Here is a 21,068-nt window from a genome sequence, read left to right as displayed (position 1 = left end):
CGGGGCAGGCCGCTCAGTTTCACCGCGAATTGCTAGAGTCAATTTCTTTTCTCACTTTTTGCATCAGATCCTGGTAGACATATAGAAAAGCCAAGGTAAGAATTTATAAAATCACTAGCTGTTGCCCGCGACTTCATCCGCGTGGACTTCAGTTTATAGCGCGCGATGCCAACCAAATTGGTGTCAAAAGCTTTCATAAAAAAACCCAACAATCAAAAAAAAATCGAAACTCGAATGTAAGATGATACCACCTCTTATAGAAAAAATTCTGGGTAAGCGTCACCGCGATGTAGGAGACGCACGGCGCCATCTATTATGGATTTTTGGAACTAACTTAATTTGAACCAATTTACGCATTTTCACCCCCCTTACAACTCTTTTTTCCAGTAAAAAAGTAGCCTATGTCCTTTCTCGCGCTTTAGACTATCTGTATACAAAATTTCATTACAATCGGTTCGGTAGTTTAGGCGTGAAAGCGAGACAGACAGACAGAGATACTTTCGCATTTATAATCTTAGTATAGATTATTTTTGATAATTAAATGCCATCAAGAGATTCAATATAATGCGATAATGTCCCAATTTCAATGATTCTTCTACCCTACTTACATATCAATAAATAGGATACAAAAATATGTAATAAGAATAACTAATAACTATAAACCTGTGTGCATACTTATGCTGCCACAATATTTTATCATTGTCAGTTAGTGGGCCCCTAGATGATCAATTTTATTGTGAAATATTATCTCTGCGTTCAATATCAACCCTAGACGGGCAATAATATAGCACAAATGTGACATTGCACAATAAAATTGATCGTCTAGGGCCCGCTTGCATTGGAAAAGCCAATTGATAGATAAGAACAAAATATTGTATATTTTTTTAGTAAGGGTAGGTACCCCCTTTTTTCCCCTTATCAACAATCTTTAAAAAATACATTTATATATTTCTTTTCAAGCCAAGAAACATAACTTGTATATCATGCATGTTTCTTACTTAATAAGTCCTAATATACCAATATCGTTTAGTTCATCCCTTTTTTCCAAAATCAAGCCTTTTTCGTTGGCCAAATGCAATACAGAGAGTAAAGCTAGGGGTACACTGAGAGATTCTCGCATGTTGGTAGAAAGTCTATTCGGTAGTCGCGAGTAGACCGAGAAGAATGTGGTCTTAGTAACATTCTCTTTGTCCCCTTCTGGCGTCTTCTCAGTTAGCATCTTCCACGTACAATGCTTCAGTTGCTTCATGTCGACCTTCTTAGCGCGCATGGCGTATGGTATGAATATTTTGGCGACCTGAAAAAATATGTCACATTAAGCCCGGCCGCACATTGTCGGATGAGTACTCTGGTGTTTCGTCCCAAGGTTTTTAGGCCCAGTGGGCCCAATGACCAGATATGAATTTTTAGCATTTTATCATCTGGCGATTGGTCCCACTTTTATGATTCATTGTTTTCTGGTAAAAAAATTTGAAGTAGGGTTGGCACAAAAATAATCAGTTATAACCATAATATTGTTTTGTAAATTTAAAAAATATCTAACATATTATAGGTCACGTATTGGATATACGAGTTTTCATTTTACTAATTATTGCAACACCGCATTAACAGGGAATATTTAATATTCAAAATAATAATAATTAATTACATAAATAATAACTTATTTAATATTTATTTAAGTCAGATATAATAATTGTTAGAAGAGACTATGCCGATTAAGCCCAGCCGCACATTGTCAGAAATTTCTTATCCGAAACATATCTAACACTAAAAAATATCTAACACCTTAAAACTTATATTATTATTATTAATACCTAAACATACTGCGTCGAATCAAGTTTTAAAAAAATACCTACTCTAATAGGTACTGCGTGAAATTTTAATGGTTGTTTTTCCACAGTAAAATGATTCTATCTTAGTTGTACGATAGATGTGGGAAGTTTTTTTGTATTCAAATCATAAATAAAATTCGGCCGGGCTATAGCCGCTCGCGCCTATCGGCATAAAGTTGCCATAGCACCTACGTGATACAAAATATTTTTCATTTTCAAATTCAAATATCTTTATTGCCAGAATGTTGTTGATATAAAGGTTTTATTAAATACTTATAGTTTTAACATTGTGCCACAACAATGGCGCGTAATTGAATTAAACTTACTTATATAAAATTAATTAATTAATTAGTCGTTCTCTTACAAAAAAAAATACCTATAATTTGCCAATAAAGAAAAATATAAGCTTTATATAAAAATAATAATTATAAATAAATTTTAAACTGAAATAACTATACAATAATAATAATATTAGATTATTTAGAAAATAAGTACTTTTGTTATTATTTATGTCATAAGAGATTTTAATATACAGTGTGTAACAAAAATGAGTGATAATACTTTAGGGTGTGTACGTGTTCCTTGTAGAGAGTTGACTGTGAAAGTAGCAGCGCTGAAAGACGAATTTTTTTTTCACTTTTGTATGGGCAAGGGCCCCAGCGTCACGAGTTTCCCCATACAAAAGTAAAAAAAAAAATTGGTCTTTCAGCGCTGCTACTTTCACAGTGAACTATCTACAAGGAACACGTACACACCCTAAAGTATTATCACTTATTTTTGTTACACCCTGTATACATGTCCATTGTATTATTTTTCTTTAAATATCATATTATATTCATTCAGTGTAAATGCTTTCATACAAAGCCATTATTTTGTTTTTTATTCAAATCTACAACTTTTTTGCTAGCCCTACGGACACGAGCCCAAAAGTCATAAAAAATAATTACTTGGGACCAATCGCCAGATGAAAAAAATGTTAAAAATTCATATCTGGTGATTGGGCCCACTGTGCCCAAAACCTTGGTTGGGACGAAACACCAGAGTACTCGATCGGATGGCAGTTCATATGTTTCTGATCAGAAATTTCGGACAATTTGCGGCCGGCCTAAAATGGGAGCATTTCGACAGTACAAATTGTCATTTATTAATACCTCGATCGTGGGAATGACATACACAATATATTTTCAATTGTTATGCGACAGCCTGGTGCCGGGGGGATTGATGGGTTAAGTACTAGATGACGTCCACAACTTCGTTGCGGCAAAATTCGTGTATCGCGCGGGAACCGCACATTTTCTGGGAAAAAAATATCCTATGTCCTTTCCCGGGACTCAATGTACATACCAAATTTCAGCAAAATCGGATCAGCGATTTGAGCGTGAAGAGGGCAAAATCGGATCAGCGATTTGAGCGTGAAAAGGTAACAGACAGACAAAATACACACACTGGCAAAATTAGCGGAACATTGGTAAAAAGGGCCAAAACTTGAACTCAAGTGGGCCGGGCTGTCTGAAAGCCTTTTTTATAGCTTCTAAGATAATTCAAGAAATAAAATATTGAACAAAACTGGCAAGTTGACAGGTTTTTATAGCAATTATGCCCTAATAAGTGTTTTTCGATTATTGACGTTGTAAGTGTTCCTGATAAGAATGACGTTTTAGCGGGGTGCAAGGTATGCTCAGCTCATTTGATTGTGTGGTTTTTGGAAGAACACATTACTTAGATACAAAATTAGTGATTTCCCAGCATCTGCGACAGCTAGAGCTGTAACCACGATAGAGAAAGGTCACACCTACCGTTCGGTCAGTCAGGCCAGGTGTGTCGGCTTCCGTGGTTCATCGTAACTTTCAACGCTTCAGAGAGACTGGATCTTACGTTCGGAGACGAGAACAAGGCAGATATCGGGTGTCAATGGTTCAGGATGACCATTTTGTAAGGAAACAAAACTTAAGAAATCGACCTCAAACTGCTATGCAGACACGAAACCTGTCGGAACAGGTCCAAGATGAACGTGTAAGTGATTGTACAGTAAGAAGAAGACTCAAAGAAGTTAAATTAAACTCAAAAGTGCCAGCAAGGGCACCAAAACTTGAAACAGGACACCGAAGAGCCAGGCTAAGATTTGCGCGTGAACATCAAAATTAGACAAGTGAGTGAAATCTTGTGCTGTACAGTGATGGGAGCAAATTCTGTGTACATTGTATTGACAGGCGATAAAGAATGTGGATAAATTATAAGGAAAGCTACAGGCCATCAAACTTACCGGAAACAGTGGCCTATGATGCAGGCTTCGTAATGGTTTGGAGTTGCATATGATTTGGAGCCCGCATGGAGCTGATGATTATAGATGATGGTACTTTGACAGTACAGAGCTATAGCACCGACATCTTGGAACTGCATGGTGTGCCTTTTACACAGTTTTAGGTAGTAATTTCAATTTTATGTGCGTCCATAGAGTAAGAAAATCGGGCATTATTACCTAAACGATGCTGGCGTAGCCCAGGTGGAGAGGCCAGCGTGGTCTACGGATGTGGATCCGATTGAAGACGTGTGGCACATCAATGGGTGAACGGTACGAGTTAAAACTCCAGCTCCAAAATGTGTCCAGGAGCTCGAGTTGGCGCTACTGGAGGAGTAGGATAATATCCCACAGGAAATGATTGACAATAAAAATGCAAGCATGGAATGGCGTATCCAGGCCCTCTTGAGATCCATAGAAGGCATTACACCAGCATTACACGCTTTTAACATGGCATTTCTTTAATAAAAGTGGAGAATTTATCTTAAAAACTTACTACTGAAATATCAAAGATTTTCTTAATTTTTTGATTTTTGCTGATTTTTTTCTATTTTTCACGTTTTTATGCCCTAAATTTATATAAAATTTATTTTTTAATAATCAATTAGTAAATAAATAAATAAATATATAACAATCAGTGAATAATTTAAAAAAAAATTGAAAATTTTGTTATGTTCCTCTAATTTTGCCGGTGTGTTTATTATAAATGCGAAATTTATAATATTAGTACGGATGTATAATAAAATTGAAAAGATTCCATGGAATTGACGTTTTACGAGCTACACTTTACTGTTCTATGGAACGTAAAAAAAGTACTTCTAGGAATGACTGACCTTAGTGGGCGGTTCCAGCATCTCGCCGATGTCGTCTGCGGGCGGCGCCTCGCACCGCACCGTCTCGCCGCCTTCGTCGTTATCCCACTCGTCCGCCTCCTAAGTAAAATTACGTTTTAAAGCATACATATTTATTTTTTTTTGTATTTACAATAAAAACTTTAAATTATTTCTCATGGGCAAAATGTTAATATTTTTTACTCACGCGAAAGAAATCGCAATTTGATTTTAATGTTGAACAAGTAAATGACCAAAACCCTCAGAGATATATAGGGTAACTATACATCAATAAATATAATTATATGTGATTTATATTGACTAGCATAATACAGGGTGCAATTATACCTACCTGCCAAATTTTTTTGAGGCTTAGACCCAATTTCACCTACCTCTGTTTGTTAAATCCTAACAAGGCATTGCTTACTGGACCTTGGAAAATTAAACAGACTGTTAAAATACTTATGTCCCACAGTAAAAATTGAATGAAAATCCGAGAGCTAAATTTTTGACACAATGAAAATAAATAATTATGCATAACATGAAAAATAATAAATAATATGTAAGGATGTGGCGAAACATGGCGGAAACACTCAAAAGTCAAAACAGATTCTTTTATTGATATTGGATATTGTCTTTGAAAATTGTTGTTTTGACTATTATAGCGGACTGTTATATATCTAACGGACCTCCCCAGCAGGAATTGAGGAAAAAGAACTATTGTAGTGTAACAAATGTATGCGATCAGAGATATTTTAATTTGGTCGCATTATCTACCGGATGACGTATTATACGAATAAGGTGAAAATGAAACATTGCAGCCAACATGTCGTATTAAACTTGTACTTTGCAATTTCGTCGCCTTATAACAAGAACGAACGAATTGAATGTTATTCACTCGTTGTTCACTTAACATTGCATTTACTAATCCGCTGTTAAATTTTTACTGTGGGACATAAGTATTTTAATAGTCTGTTTAATTTTCCAAGGTCCGTTAAGTAATGCCTTGTTAGGATTTAACAAACAGAGGTTGGTGAAATTGGGTCTTAACAAGCCATTATTTATTTAACATTGCTTGATGAAACTGGGTCTTAGGTGTCATTAGGAGAGTCCATTAAAGTACAAAAAATAGAGTGTTAATTTTTTTACAATAACATTTTATCCCAACCTAATTCAGTACAGCTTGGTCACTACTGGCAACGGCGCCCGTCTGTCGCGCGGTGTCGGCAAAAACCGGCTACAGGGGTAAAGCGGGGGTGGCGCGCGGGCGGCGGCGTCCACGTTTGAATTGCAGTGACGTAATTAATTTGTCACCGCCGCGCCCCCCGCCGCGCTCGTAATTAAGTATCTGTGACAAAATGTTCTCTAACCGCGACTCGCGAGTGTTAACATTTCAAATGGCGAAAGTTTACGCGGAGCGCAGAGACTGTACGAGCAAGAAAGCCTTCCTCGTCTTCGTAACAGCTGATCACGAATGCAGTTGTAGGTACCTGAATCTGAACCGCGAAACAATTTTGTCCATTTAATCAAAGACTCGGATTATGGACAGTTCGGAATACCTGCACACACCTGGCAAGCAGCAGGCCAGCCTCGAAGACCTAAAATCGCGTATCGAACATGCGTCTGACGAGGTTAAAAGTGACAGAGTTGTGCTCATAAAGTTAATATACCTAGCGGAATAGAGCAACAATCTCGAGCTGTCAAACGTAACAAAAATTGGTTTTCATCTGTGTGAAAAATATACACTTACACAAGCATGATTGAACAAGAATTCTATGAGAATAAATTGTCATCGTGCGGCACGTGCCGACTGGACGTCAAAAAAAGAGTGCTGCTGTCATGTATCGTGTGATCTTTTTACCACGCAGTGTTACTGATAGTGACATCTCTCTTGCTCAGGCCTTTGTTTCTCTATTCCGCTAGGTATATTAACTTTATGGTTGTGCTCAAACTTAAAAACAATGTGTAAAAACGTGCTAGACTCTGCTGAGAGCGAAACGGATTGCAGTTTTAACAAAAGTACTGTTAGTGTAAACAAGATAATAAGATTTAGAGATGGGTGGTTTTGATTTTTAATTACCTAGTTGTACTGTGTACATAAGTTGATTGAATTTTTTAAATACGCCTGAATGCAAAGGATGTGGTTTAGATTTATTAATTTCTAAAGTGCTTATTGTTCGTAATTACTTAGTTGTAATTTTCCATTCTTTTGATGTGTATCAAATATCAATTCATTTTATTCTAAGCATCCTGTCGACGTCCTTTACATTTTGACGGTCCTAAGCCAGTCAAAGTATGAAGGGGACTGGGGAAGTTCCCAACTTATGATAATAAAAAAAATGTCAATGAACTACGTTTAAGCGGAAGGGCGCGACGGGGCGGGGCCGGGCCGGGCCCCGTGTGTCCATATTTTGTGGTGTTTGGTAGGATAACTTTCGGAGGCTATTTCTCAAAATTTTAGTACTCAGTGATTATAAAAGAAATACGTGTATTTTTAACACGGATAATTATATCCAAATTTGGCAGGAGGGTTTAATTGCAACCTGTATAATTTTTAAATAATATAGTTTTAGAGTTTGTTTTATACAGCTATTGCTAGACATTACTAGTCACTTTGTCTATTCTAATACCTTTACTTCCTTTTATTGCGCAATAAAATTGCTCGTTTAGGGGTAATATTATTGAATGTCCAGGGTTGATATTGAACATCGCGCGCCTCTCATTGTCAAATAAACTATTCAATAAAATTGAAGCGTGATATTGCTCAATACAATTGATCATCTAGAATAGATAATAAATAGTCTTATAATAGATGAAAAACCTGTTACACATAAACTTTGTATAGCTATACACACCGGCGCCTGCGTAGGACAGTATCCAGCATCATTCTCGTTAGTGTAGTCGTAGTCCACGGCGTCTACGGCTAGCGGCTCAGCGGGCGTGGGCGCGGGCGCGGGCACGTCGCACGCCCGCATCAGCTTCACGCTGCGACGCAGGAACAACGCTCGGAAGTGGGACTCGTCGAGGCCTCTGAGTAAAACAAATATTTTGAGTTTATTCTTAGTATTTCAATTTGTTTATTTGCATAAATACATAACTAAGAATTAAGCGCTTGTTCAGACACAGCGGGAACCGTGCAGTTTGGATCCGCGCGTTTTAGCCGCTCGCAGCTTATTACAAAGGTGCCACTTTCACACTTAACCGCTCGGTTTCTACACGCGCTGGGTCTGGACAAGCACTAAAAGTAATAACATTAGTTCTATTCTAGCAAAGAAATATGGTGAATATATGAATGTTGAGAGTATTTAAAACTAGCTTAGAAAGAGCGTATAAATATTAGTTATTGTAAAGTTATTTCAGGTTCATCCTTTGTTTTAATCCTTAATGTTACTAATATTATAAATGCGAAAGTGTTTCTGTCTGTTAGCGCTTAACACTTAAACCGCTGAACCAATTTAGATGTTTGGTATGGAGATACTTCGATTGACGAATTTCGGCGTGACGAGGTTGCGGAAAACATCTAGTTTTAAAATAAAGTAGCTGTTTGACCGAGCTTTGCTCAGTATCCGATGAAAATGACATTTTCTAGAAAGAGATGAGACTGAAGTCTTTCATCCTATGCAGTGCCGGTTTTAGAACTACCAGCACCCTGGGCGAGATTCTGGGCGCCCGGAGTGCTGGTAGTGCTAAAAATTGAGCCTTTTTTGTTTGCCTTCGGCGTCCCTTTTCATCCGGCGCCATAGGCGCGCTTAGCGTCGTCCCCGACTTAACGTCGCTACTGATCCTATGACTGATCACGGATAGATAGCTAATGCATCGTTTACATTCAGCCCTGTTGGCGCTGCCACTCGTCATGTCGTTACTGCCTCAGAAGTATTCAGGGCAATATTGCCGGCATGGCAGCGCGAGAAGCAGCGGCAGTGGCAGCGCTGATTATAAACGTCCCATAAGACATACCTGTCAATAGGCGTCTTGAAGTTGGCCTCGTTCCACGTGTGCCCCGTCGCCAGCGTCTTCCTGCTGATCATGATCTTGGCGGGCGGTGTTGGCTCGTATTCGCCGGCTGGGGCGCGGCAGTCGAACGCTAGCCCAGCGCCCATGAAGTCCAGGGTTTTCTTGGTACGAGCCTTCTTGTCGATCGTTACACGACCGGCCGTGGATTGAGTGAGAGTTGAGAGTTTTGATGCTGAAAATGGTTTGTATGATTTAGTTTAACTTACTGAAATTATCGAGATCTTTAAATAAGAAAATAGAAGTAAAATCGAAGATGTATGAAAATGACATATTAATAATAACTAGCTGTTTGACCGAGCTTTGCTCGGTATCCGATGAAAATGACATTTTCTGGAAATGATTGATTTCCGGAAATGACGAAACCCCCTATGTACTAAATTTCATGAAAATCATTGGAACCGATTCCGAGAGACCCGCAATTAAACCTTCCTGCCAAAATTTGATATATATATATATATATTAGACCGGTTCAAAAAAATCAACTATTTTTTTTTTCCAAAACCCGCAGTGAAATATCTTCCTAGTAATGAAAAAAGAAACCTGTGAAAACGGGAGCGTTTAATTTCCTTCAAAAATATGTATCGCTCATCCCGACATGTTAATTCAAAAATGAGTTGTAAAATTCCAAATTGAAAAAAAAAATTTTCCCATGTTATTTAAACGTAAAATAGAAATTCACGATGAGCGACCTTTCAAAATTGATATTAAGAGCTCCCGTTTTCACAGGCTTCTTTTTTCATTACTAGGAAGATATTTCACTGCGGGTTTTGAAAAAAAAAAATAGTCGATTTTTTGAACCGGTCTAATATATATATATATATATATAATTATATATATATATATATATATATATATATATATATATATATATATAATTTTTGAATATTTATTTGTTGAATATATATATATATATATATATATATATATATATATATATATATATATATATATATATATATATTAGTGTTATTTAAATTGTTGACATTATGTTGATTTTATTTCGGCTCGGCCCAGGCTATTATTTGGGCTGATAGCGCACAGTAGAGCTGATCGCACATTTGTCAGTATATGAAATGCGGCGCGTAAGGTACGGGTGAATATGCAAGGTTCATATTATCACACGCACCGTACGCGCCGCAATTCGTGTACTAGGCGGTGCATTCAAAACGCATACGGTTGCTGACAAATGTGTCTTGAGCCGCCAAAGCGCGGGCCCGGCCCAGACGGACAGAGCACAATAATCAGCAACAGAGCAACATGACATCAACGATCTATACTAATATTATAAAGCGGAAGAGTTTGTTAGTTTGTTTGTTTGAACGCGCTAATCTCAGGAACTACTGGTCCGATTTGAAAAAATCTTTCAGTGTTAGATAGTCCATTTATCGAGGAAGGCTATAGGCTATATTTTATCACGCTAATACTAATAGAAGCGAAGAAATATAGGAAAGTGTGGAAAAAACGGGGGGAAATTATTTGAAAGGGCTTATTTGAACGCGCTAATCTCAGGAACTACTGGCCCGATTTGAAAAATTATTTCAGTGTTAGATAGCATAATTGTCGAGAAAGGCTTTAGGCTATATTTTATCACGCTAATACTAATAGGAGCGAAGAAATAGAGGAAAGTGTGGAAAAAACGGGGGAAATTATTTGAAAGGGCTGGTTTGAACGCGCTAATCCTAGCAACTACTGGTCCAATTTAAAAAAATCTTTAAGTGTTAGATAGCCTGCTTATCGAGGAAAGCTATAGGCTATATTTTATCACGCTTAGTCTATTAGGAGCGAAGAAATAGAGGAAAATGTGAAAAAAAAACTACTGGAGCAATTTTTCTGTTATTTGGCACAGATAGGAAGTAGACCACGTGAAGGATCATAGGCTATTTTTTGTGGACTAATTTGTCTGTGAAATATCCAACTTACGCGGGCGAAGCCGCGCGGTCACGACATCACGCATAAATGGCTGGACCCATTTTGCTGAAATTTGATATGTATAAAGAGAATTTGAGTCCCGAAAAAGAACAAAGGATACATTTTGTCCCGGAAAAATATACGGTTACTGCACAATATATTTTTATGATTTGCGCGTAAACTATTCAATCTATTTTGATGGAATTTGGTATGGAGATACTTTGAGTCTCGGGAAAGGACCTGGAATACTAATTTTGTCCCGGAAAATGTACGGTTTCCGCACAATAAACTTTTATGATTATCGCCTAAACTATATAATCTATTTTGATGAAATTAAGCATGGAGATTGGAGATACTAATTTGAATCTGGGACAAGGAATGTTTATTGTCCCGGAAAATGTACGGTTCCCACACAATATACTTTTCTGATTTGCGCGTAAACGATTAAATCGATGTCGGGAACAACTGTGTAAACCGGACGAAGTCGCGGGCAACAGCTAGTGCTTTGATATAATCTGTTGGTCCTACGAGCCGGATTGGTCCTCTAATGCCGCCAATGCGCAGGCCCTACCCAGGCTGATAGATCTCAGTAGCTGTACTCGAGGCGCGCGTGGGCAGCGTAGTGTGGCGCATGTAGGTGAGCGACATTGCTTTGTTCAATCTGTTGGTCCTTCGAGCCGGAGTGCTCTTGCTCACCTCTGTTAGTCTTGAGCCGCCAATGCGCAGGTCCGGCCCAGGCTGACAGCGCACAGTAGCTGTACTCGAGGCGCGCGTGGGCAGCGTCAGTCGGCCTCATATCGGCAAGGCGCGCGGGCGGCGCCGGCACCGCTCGCGCGACGCAAGCCGCGACCGCGACATCGCCGCCCTCGTCCGACGATATACCGCCTAGGGGCTCGTCCTCTGGAAATACATTCATATTGTGATTGGTTAAAGAAGAAAAGGTGTATTGATGACATAGTCAAAATCCAAATTAAACTCTTGAATCTGAGGGCACGGCAGTGCCCCCGATAAGTCTATATATATTCGGATACGAGACAGTGACTTCATTACTGCAGTACAGTAGATTTTCGACAACGAAACTCCAAAAGTTCGTATATCTGATTTAACATGATTTCTTGTCTTATACTCAGAGATCGGAATTGGGTGTGTGAAAATACCTAAAGTTTGCAGCGGGACATAATATGGAGCTGTTACAACCACTTAAGTTAAACCGGTTTTGGATTTTACCGGTTCAGTTTTGTATTTTTTTTTAACATGTTCCTTACCTTTGAAACACCGATTACACACACCGAAAAAAAGATTAAAACCACATTAGCATTTTGCTGACATGTAAAATTCTGTGTTTGGCCGACAAAGAAAATTTGAGACTAAAAAATTAATTTAGAACTGTATAAGCAGCTTGTAAATGTTTATAGTTCGGTGTTTCAAAGGTAAGGAACATGTTAAAAAAAATACAAAACTGAACCGGTAAAATCCAAAACCGGTTTAACTTAAGTGGTTGTAACAGCTCCATATTATGTCCCGCTGCAAACTTTAGGTATTTTCACACACCCAATTCCGATCTCTGCTTATACTACTAATACTGGTTAATGAAGGAATTGTTCAAAGGAAAAATACCAATAAAAAAAAAGCCAAAGCCATAAACATCTGCCTTACACCTTGCTTAACATATGGAAGTCAATCCTGGTCATTGAAAATTGAAAATCTACACTACTATTATAAAGAGGAAAGATTTGATTGTTTGTTTGTCTTGAATAGGTTCCGAAACTACTGGACCGATTTGAAAGATTCTTTTACCATTGGAATCCTACATTAATTCTGCTGAGCATAGCCTAAATTTTATTTTGAAAAAAAAAAAAATAGGGTTCCGTAAGGTATTTGGGATTTTCGGACGCAAGGTGTAAAAAATAAACCAGAAATGTTACTTTTTTCGCGTACGCTGCCTAAACTATAAAAGATAGAATGTTCCATAAAATGTTCTAAGTAATTGTAGATCTTTTAAATATCTACAAAAAAGTCCGCGACACACTATACCTATCTAGGTTGAGTGAGGCACAATAACCATTTTTTTATTAAAAAATCTTGAAATGTTTTTGGACTACATTTAAATGCCTTTATTTTACTCATGGCATTAATTCTTATCAAAATAAATTTTTCATTACTAAGTACAGTTAATGTAGATAATATTTGGTCTTTGAATGATTAAAATTGGACGTTTGGTTTTAATGTTATGGCGAAATTAAAATATTATGATTTCTGCTGCACGTTGCGAATTGGGCGTCGTCAAGGCGCGCCGTGCGGGTGTGCTCGCTCGAAGAGTCCACGTATATATTAATTATTATTACCTCGATCATGGGAATCGCAGACACAATAGATTTATAATATAATAGTTATGCGACAGCCGGGTGCCGCTTCATTGATGGGATAATATTATAGTGCTTCATTAATGCATTACGTTTTGAATGACTATTGACTAAGAAATAAAGATTGAAAAAAAATTATTTAAAAATCATTGTCCACCCGTGCGAAGCCGGGGCGGGTCGCTAGTCACATATAAACAGAATAAAGTCCCGTCAAATAGGTATTGAAAGAAGCTTTATGGGTATAAAACTTAAAGACAAGATTAAGAATACAATCATTAGGAAAAAAACAAAGGCCAGAGATGCTGTTAAACAAATACTGTCCATGAAATAGAAATGGGCAGGCCATATTCAAAGAACGACAGATGAGAGGTGGACACAGGCTATGACTAACTGGAGCCTTATATACAAAACCAGAAGGCGTGGTAGGCCAGCCAAAAGGTGGAAAGAGACTGGCTCGAGACAGAAAAAAATGGCAAAATTTGGAGGAGGCTTTTACCGCCATAGGCGGTCCTTATACAAAGAATTCTATTTAATTTAAATAGAAGTCTTTGTCCTTATATCAATGAATTCTATTTAAACTGAGGTAGAAGTGGTGTACTCTAAGAAATGTCATTTGAAAAGCAATCCTAAAACAATACACTCAAAACATTACTCACACACAGAAACTAAAAGTATATCTACGTAGTCAAGTGCGAGATGCCAATATTATTTGTAACAAGAGTGACAAGGATGCAGACACACTTTTTGCTTTGCTGTAGTCAGGTAAAAATTATTCATCTATTATGAACAACTATGATAGTTACCTGTGAAAGGTAATCCCTGAAGATTTATTTGTATATTTTTTACAAAATCTTATAACACAAGATATCATTTTGCCCTTTGATTACATTTAGTATCTGAAAATAAAACTAAGTTTGTTTTAAAAATTTCTTTGCTAACCGTACACACTCGCATACGACCGTCGCCATGCCAGTGAACACTGACTGCAATGGTGTGAATTAGCTCTATTGGAACGGCGGAACATTTGGTGCGTATGGCATGTCTACATCAGTTTAAATACAAGTCTTTGTCCTTATAAGGTTAAAAATATAATATATTAAAAGAAAAAATTAAATAAATGAAAAAATCTTGTATCAAGGCTGCAGTCTTGCAAAATTCACTCGCTGCGAATTATTTGCGCATTTTTGTATATATTTTTTTGGACAAACTAAGACTAAATAATGCAATAACACTAAATATTATTATTGCGTATACTATAAGTAATAGCTAGTTATTTTTTTAAAGTTCGTATATGTGGATAATGTTAGGTAAATCAAGCGTTAATAACAGCTCTTCGTGCCCAATGTCATTTCGAGTTGTGTTTGTGCGCTTAGTTTATGGCAATAAATAATATAATTTAAAAATCTGTTCAGCGCATAATGAGCTCAACATTCTCTTCTTCAAAATGCGCAGATTAGTTTTTCTAATTATCTTTCATTTTCTTAATTAAGAGGCCACAATTTCATCAAAACTCTGTGTTTTTATCTCTTAATAAACAGGTTATTTCATAAAAACTGCATCGTTAGTATGTAATAATTAGATAATTTTGATGCCAAGAGTTCAATAAAGCAATTAATACAAAAAAAATCACCTAAATCATCTTACTCCAACAATAATAATAATTCGCAGCGAGTGAATTTTGCAAGACTGCAGCCTTAAGGGATAATGAAAAGCTTAATAATAAATAATCATAATAATTGACTTTTAGTTTCATAAAGCGAAAAGACTAGTCACCTGATTTTGTCAAGCTAAGAAAAAAATAAACATTAATGATGCTTTATTTAAAAAACCGGCCAAGTGCGAGTTTGACTCGCCCATGAAGGGTTCCGCAGCAACAATAAGATTTATTTTTTATGAAATTAAAAGGTTTTTGAATTATTTTTATGTTTCAGTTGATTTAATGAAAGTGAATTTAAGGTTTACCATTTATGACGTATAAAAAAAACTACTTGCTAGATTTCGCTCAAACCAATTTTCGTTGGTAGTTTTAATAGTAATGTACATCATATATTTTTTCTAGACTTATCATGATTTTAGAAATTAGAGGGGGGCGGGACACAAATTTTACCACTTTGGAAGAGTCTCTCTCGCAAACTATTCAGGTTAGAAAAAATATATTTGAAACTTCAATATGATTTTTGAAGACCTATTCATAGATACCCCATACAAATAGGTTAGATGAAAAAAAATTTTTTTCTTGGTTTAAGGTTTACCATTTATGACGTATAAAAAAACTACTAGCTAGATTTCGTTTAAACCAATTTTCGTTGGTAGTTTTTATAGTAATGTACATCATATATTTTTTTTAGACTTATCATGACACACTATATACGTGGGAGAGCCATGCTTCGGCACGAATGGGCCGGCTCGACCGGATAAATACCACGTTCTCACAGAAAACCGGCGTGAAATAGCGATTGCGCTGTGTTTCGCCGAGTGAGTGAGTTTACCGGAGGCCCAATCCCCTTACCCCTACCCTATTCCCTTCCCTTCCCTTCCCTACCCTCCCCTATTACCCTTTTCCCTCTTAAAAGTCCGGCAACGCACTTGCAGCTCTAAAAATAACAAAAAAAAATACAAATGCTATCGAGCTGTAATTCTGATGCTGCGAGTGTCCATGGGCGACGGAAGTTGCTTTCCATCAGGTGACCCGTTTGTACGTTTGCCCCCTTATTTCATAAAAAAAAAAACTACTTTAGAAATTAGAGGGGACACACATTTTACCACTTTGGAAGAGTCTCTCTCACAAACCATTCAGGTTAGAAAAAAATGATATTAAAAAACCTCAATATGATTTTTCAAGACCTATCCATAGATATACCTATCCATAGATGAAAAAAAATTTTTTTTTGTTTCAGTTGTACCTATGGGGACCCCTCAAATTTTTAATAATTTTTCCATTTTTGTATCAAAATCTTAATGCGGTTTACAGACTACATCTACTTAACAAGTTTCAATAGTGTAGCTCTTATAGTTACGGAGAAAAGTGGCTGTGACATACGGACGGACGGACGGACAGACAGACAGACAGACAGACATGACGAATCTATAAGGGTTCCGTTTTTTACCATTTAGCTACGGAACCCTAAAAAGGTATATTTACCAAACAGATCATTCTGTTCTTCATCCTGGGGAATAGGCTCAACCTCGGCATTCACATCAAATGCCAGAGCCTGCTGCGACAGATTCAATCTGTTGTCTTCCATCCAGTTTGTGATGCGGTCCCTGTTACAACAAAAACAATAGATTTTTTACATGGTATAATAGAATTATCTAAAAAAAAAAATAAGAACAATTTATTAATAATTTTTAGAGGAACTAGTGTATAAAATTTTGATTCCCTATTGAAAGGTCCAATTTCAAAGTTAACTGCCTATTTCTGACTCAAAAGAGGTATTTATGTGTGCGAAAGTTTATTGCCTCAATGACATGTGTGTCAACTTTGCCTATTATTATTATATTAATTTAAGATTTATGTCTTAGCAACTTACGTTTCTTCTGTTTCTGGGTCCCAGTTGCTTATAGAGAATTTTGAGAATGGTTCACAAATGTGATCTTCTTCTGTGAATGCAGGTAAAAGTTTTGATGCAAGTGTTATTTTCTCACGTATATCTATTTCTTCAGGTATATTCTCCTTTATGCATTCCAAAAAAGGTTCATCAGTCCTAGAAATATAAAATAAGTAATCTGTTTCAACTTTTAACAGATGTTATTAACTGTAATAGATATTAGTCTTGTTGTTTAATGTTAAACTAGCTATTTGACCGAGCTTTGCTCGGTATTCGATGAAAATGACATTTTCTAAAAATGGTTCCTAGCTAGATCGATTTATCGCCCCCGAAACCCCCTATATACTAAATTTCATGAAAATCCTTGGAGCCGATTCGGAGATTCCAATTTTATATATATACAAGAATTGCTCCTTTAAAGATATAAGATAAGATAATATCAACTACTTCACCTGAGTATTAATGCTAGAGTCTTGTCGTGAACAGGTAATGTGGCATTGAATGCTCTGTTAGATGAAGTCACATCTCCTGCTGTTGCCGCCAGTCTTTCAAAGAAGGGATCTGGAAATTGTTATAACATTGCACATTGAGTCTTAAGTCTTGGATTATTATTTTTAACAAAAGAGTTATTTAATACTTTTTAGTTCATATTATTATTGCTTTTACCTTGGAAGTCGGTTTTAATTTTTTGTTAAAAATAATAATTTCACTCTTTTTAGTTATCTACAAAATAAGGCTTTAAGCGCAAATAACCACTACGAATGTTAACTATTCGCATTATGTTGCTGTAAGCGAAATTGTGGTAAATGCTTGTAGTTATCTAAGCAATGCTGTAATTTCCAAACTTTTATCTTTAAAGGTTCAGGAGTTCTGTTCAGTGTCTCTGGGTCCAGGGACACCTTCGTATGAAATTTCCATATTTGTAACATATGTTTAAGTTACTAGAAACAACTTTTTAACCATTATGTGTGTTTTAATAAATTCAAGGATTTACCTCGACTGCTCATAGATCCCATCATCAGATCACCACTTTCGTAATTGTTATACAAAATTTAGATTATATCCTATACAACAACACAAGAATTTAAAAAATCGGTCCACAAACAGCGATAAAATCATCAAAAACATCAGCATCGATGCTAAATATCACGAAAAGTACCACTAATTGGATCATATTGTGATGACCCATGGTATAATAATTATAATTGTGATGAGAATAATTAATCAAATTGATATATTGGCTTATGCTTTCAGTGGTTTAAACAACGCCAAAATCCCTGAACCTGTATCTATAAGGGTTCAAACTTCTGTTGGGTACCTTCGGATCCACGGTATAACCTGGTGTGAAGTCTTACTTTTCGGTAGCATGTGCCTTGATTACTTTACTAGAAAAAATTGAAATCACTATATGTTTCCATACAAATTTCAAGGAGTCCCCTCAATTCCTCAAGGAACCCATCATCCTATCACCATTTTTGTGAAAAAAAAAAAAGATGCATACAGCCGAACATATTACCTCCTCTTTTTGGAAGTCGGTCAAAAAATAATATCATTACTTCTGTGTGTAATATAGATCCAAATAAAATAGTAGTAGATAGGTGTTCAATTTTCTAAATCTCGATTTTAATAATAACATACATTCACACGGACAAAGTAGCGGGCAACAGCTAGTAATAATATAAGTTCGAAAGTGTGTCTGTCTGTCTGTTACCTCTTCACGCCCAAACCGGTGAACTGATTTGAGTCCTTTGAGTCCCAGGACAGGATATAGTAAACTTTTATCCTGGAAAATAGTACAGTTCCCGAGTTGCGTGTGTCTAGTTATAATAATATGTTGCACTAAACTAAATCCCACCAAAAACATACCTGTTAAAATGGGGCCAAGTTCCTATCGGCAAATTTTTGGTCTAAAACAAAAGTTGAAATCCAATCCAATGCCAAATTTAGATGCACTTCATCGATCGTTATCATTTTCATCAACAGCCTGATCCATAATACTTCTAATTTGAACGTGGCAGGTTATTTAATTATATAATTATCTAATTATGCAATTATGAATTAATCAAGAGTTACGTATAGCACGAAAACCTGCCAAGTTCAAATTTAGAAGTATTATGGATCAGGCTGTTGATGAAAATGATAACGATCGATCAAGTGCATCTAAACTTGGCATTGGATTGGATTTCAACTCTTTTTTTAGACCAAAAATTTGCCGATAGGAACTTGGCCCCATTTTAATAGGTATGTTTTTGGTGGGATTTCAATACTTTTTTTTCAAAAAATTATACGTATTTCAATTTTTTTATTATTCTACATATTATAACACACGATCTGAGTGTCAAATTTCATTACGTTAGGAAAATTGAAAGTGGTATGTAAAGTTCGGAGGTGAACCGACTCACGCTTGACTGTCTTCTTAAATTTCTCAATTTTTTGTTAATCTACATATGACTTGTGTGCCAAATTTCATAACGCTAGGACAATTGGAAGTGACCTAGAGGTGTTGATTACCGGTCAGTGAGTGAGTGCCAAAATTAGCTATTTTCACAGGGAGATATTTCAGGATCTACCGAAGCTATATCTATTAAATTTGGTATACTGCTAAGTACAAGCACATAATTACGTAGGTATAATATTATCTTTGCACTCGCAATAGGCACTGAGCTACAGGGGGTCAAAAGTCCGTCAAAACGGTTCGTGTAAATAGTGCATGGCATGCGCGCGGCCTGCTGGAACTTGGCCGCGCACTCCGTGCGCTTTGATTGATACGCCAATCACAGGAGACATAAAGCCATAAGCCTATATTTTGTACCACAAAATATATAGTTAAAATATCATGCAATCAAAATATTATAGGTTGCAAAAGTAGCTAAATTATGTAAAGAGTGGTATTTATGCATAGATCATGAACACAAATGGACTCAACAAGAAGCCAAAGCATAAGGAATAAAAAAAGTGTTTGTTAAAAATATCTATAAGCACCTAAATATGCTGAAGGAAAAAAATTTGGTAGGTGCTTCAGCATTATTAAGCAATTAAATAGAGAGGTATAAATTCTTACCAACACAGTCATTGGTGTCAAAGTCTCCATTAAACAACTCAGAGTTAGCAGCTACTGCTCCTTTGGATCTTTTCTTCTTTTTCTTTGGAGCTGTGGCCTCCCCGCCCGCTGCTCCTTCATCTAGAACCTCATGTTCATCATCTTTCTTACCCCTTTTTGTCTGAAACAATCATAGATGAAATATGCAACTATACAAGACCACTCGCCGTTGATAGTACAACTAGTAAATTCAAATATGTCCTCATACTTTTAACTGTTAAATTAAAAACAAACTGCATCTGTTTAAAGTGAGAGACAAATTATGATAAAAAATAATGTTAACAACTAACCTGAGCAGCTTTACTTAATCCACCGGCCATTTTTAAAACATCATAATGTACAGCATCTACTCGGAAAGAGTATATTCTAGCAGATGCATCCACTACAGTAGATGCAGTTTGTAAGTTATCCATGCGAGCATCGTGCCGCCGTAACATTGACGTCATAAAGTCAATCAGTTGCAAATTCCATGCATTGTCTTTGTTGATTTTCTGCAAAGCAAACAAATTCTTCTAACATAAATTCATAAGTAGAATTATTTCAACGTTTTAAATCAATAGGTTAACACTTTGACTAAAAACAGTAGGCTTAATATTGCAGAGTCTTACATTTTCAGCATATAGTTTAAGGCATCCCTGGAAATGTTCTTTTTGTGGTGATGAAGACATGGTGTCACGACCTCGACGAGGGGACGCTTGAGGCGTCGATGTAGCCACGGCTCTCTCCGAAGCCACCAGCGACGACCGCTCAGCATCATCATCATTACGCTCCTAAAGTTTAGGGGTAATAGCTACTTGATACGTTCAACTTTACACCACCATGTGTATAGTGTGATAATTGGATGTTTGAGTCGATATAGAGTTAGTGAAACAAATACTACCTCATCCCTTATGTTAGTAATTCTATTGTGGGGAATCAAGCTACGCCTCTTCAAGGATGTGCCGCTCCCGCCAATACTTCGTCTCGCGAAACCGGGAGTTGAAGTTATTTGGTTTTCTATCATCATGGTGCATGCAGGCACCGACACTATATAACTTGTTTTTATTCAAAAATATCTATAACATATATTTTATTTATAAAATTTGCGTATTTCGTGTGTTTACAAAATTACAAATTCAACGGATACTTTTTGACATTTCTTTTCAAATATTGAAGCAAGTTGAAGCATAGACAA

At 36.6% G+C, this 21,068-nt stretch overlaps 1 protein-coding gene across 1 annotated transcript; it reads right to left on the bottom strand.

Moving 5' to 3' along the window:
* Window positions 1–908: 908 nt before the first annotated feature.
* On the bottom strand, window positions 909–20,963 carry LOC121738971 (condensin complex subunit 2). Its single transcript, XM_042131268.1, has 12 exons — window positions 20,775–20,963; window positions 20,503–20,664; window positions 20,185–20,385; window positions 19,856–20,015; window positions 17,247–17,355; window positions 16,777–16,950; window positions 16,389–16,510; window positions 11,580–11,783; window positions 8,919–9,147; window positions 7,817–7,991; window positions 4,965–5,063; window positions 909–1,297 (listed from the first exon to the last, which is right to left on the bottom strand). Exons 1-12 carry the CDS (start codon window positions 20,898–20,900, stop codon window positions 995–997), a joined length of 2,064 nt encoding a protein of 687 aa, XP_041987202.1. The 5' UTR covers window positions 20,901–20,963; the 3' UTR covers window positions 909–994.
* Window positions 20,964–21,068: the final 105 nt, after the last annotated feature.

This window comes from Aricia agestis, chromosome Z (genome assembly GCF_905147365.1).
Source record: "Aricia agestis chromosome Z, ilAriAges1.1, whole genome shotgun sequence".
In the NCBI taxonomy this organism is placed as follows: Eukaryota; Metazoa; Arthropoda; class Insecta; order Lepidoptera; family Lycaenidae; genus Aricia; species Aricia agestis.
Note: the sequence above shows the minus strand (reverse complement) of the source record. Positions and strands in the feature narration are given on the sequence as shown.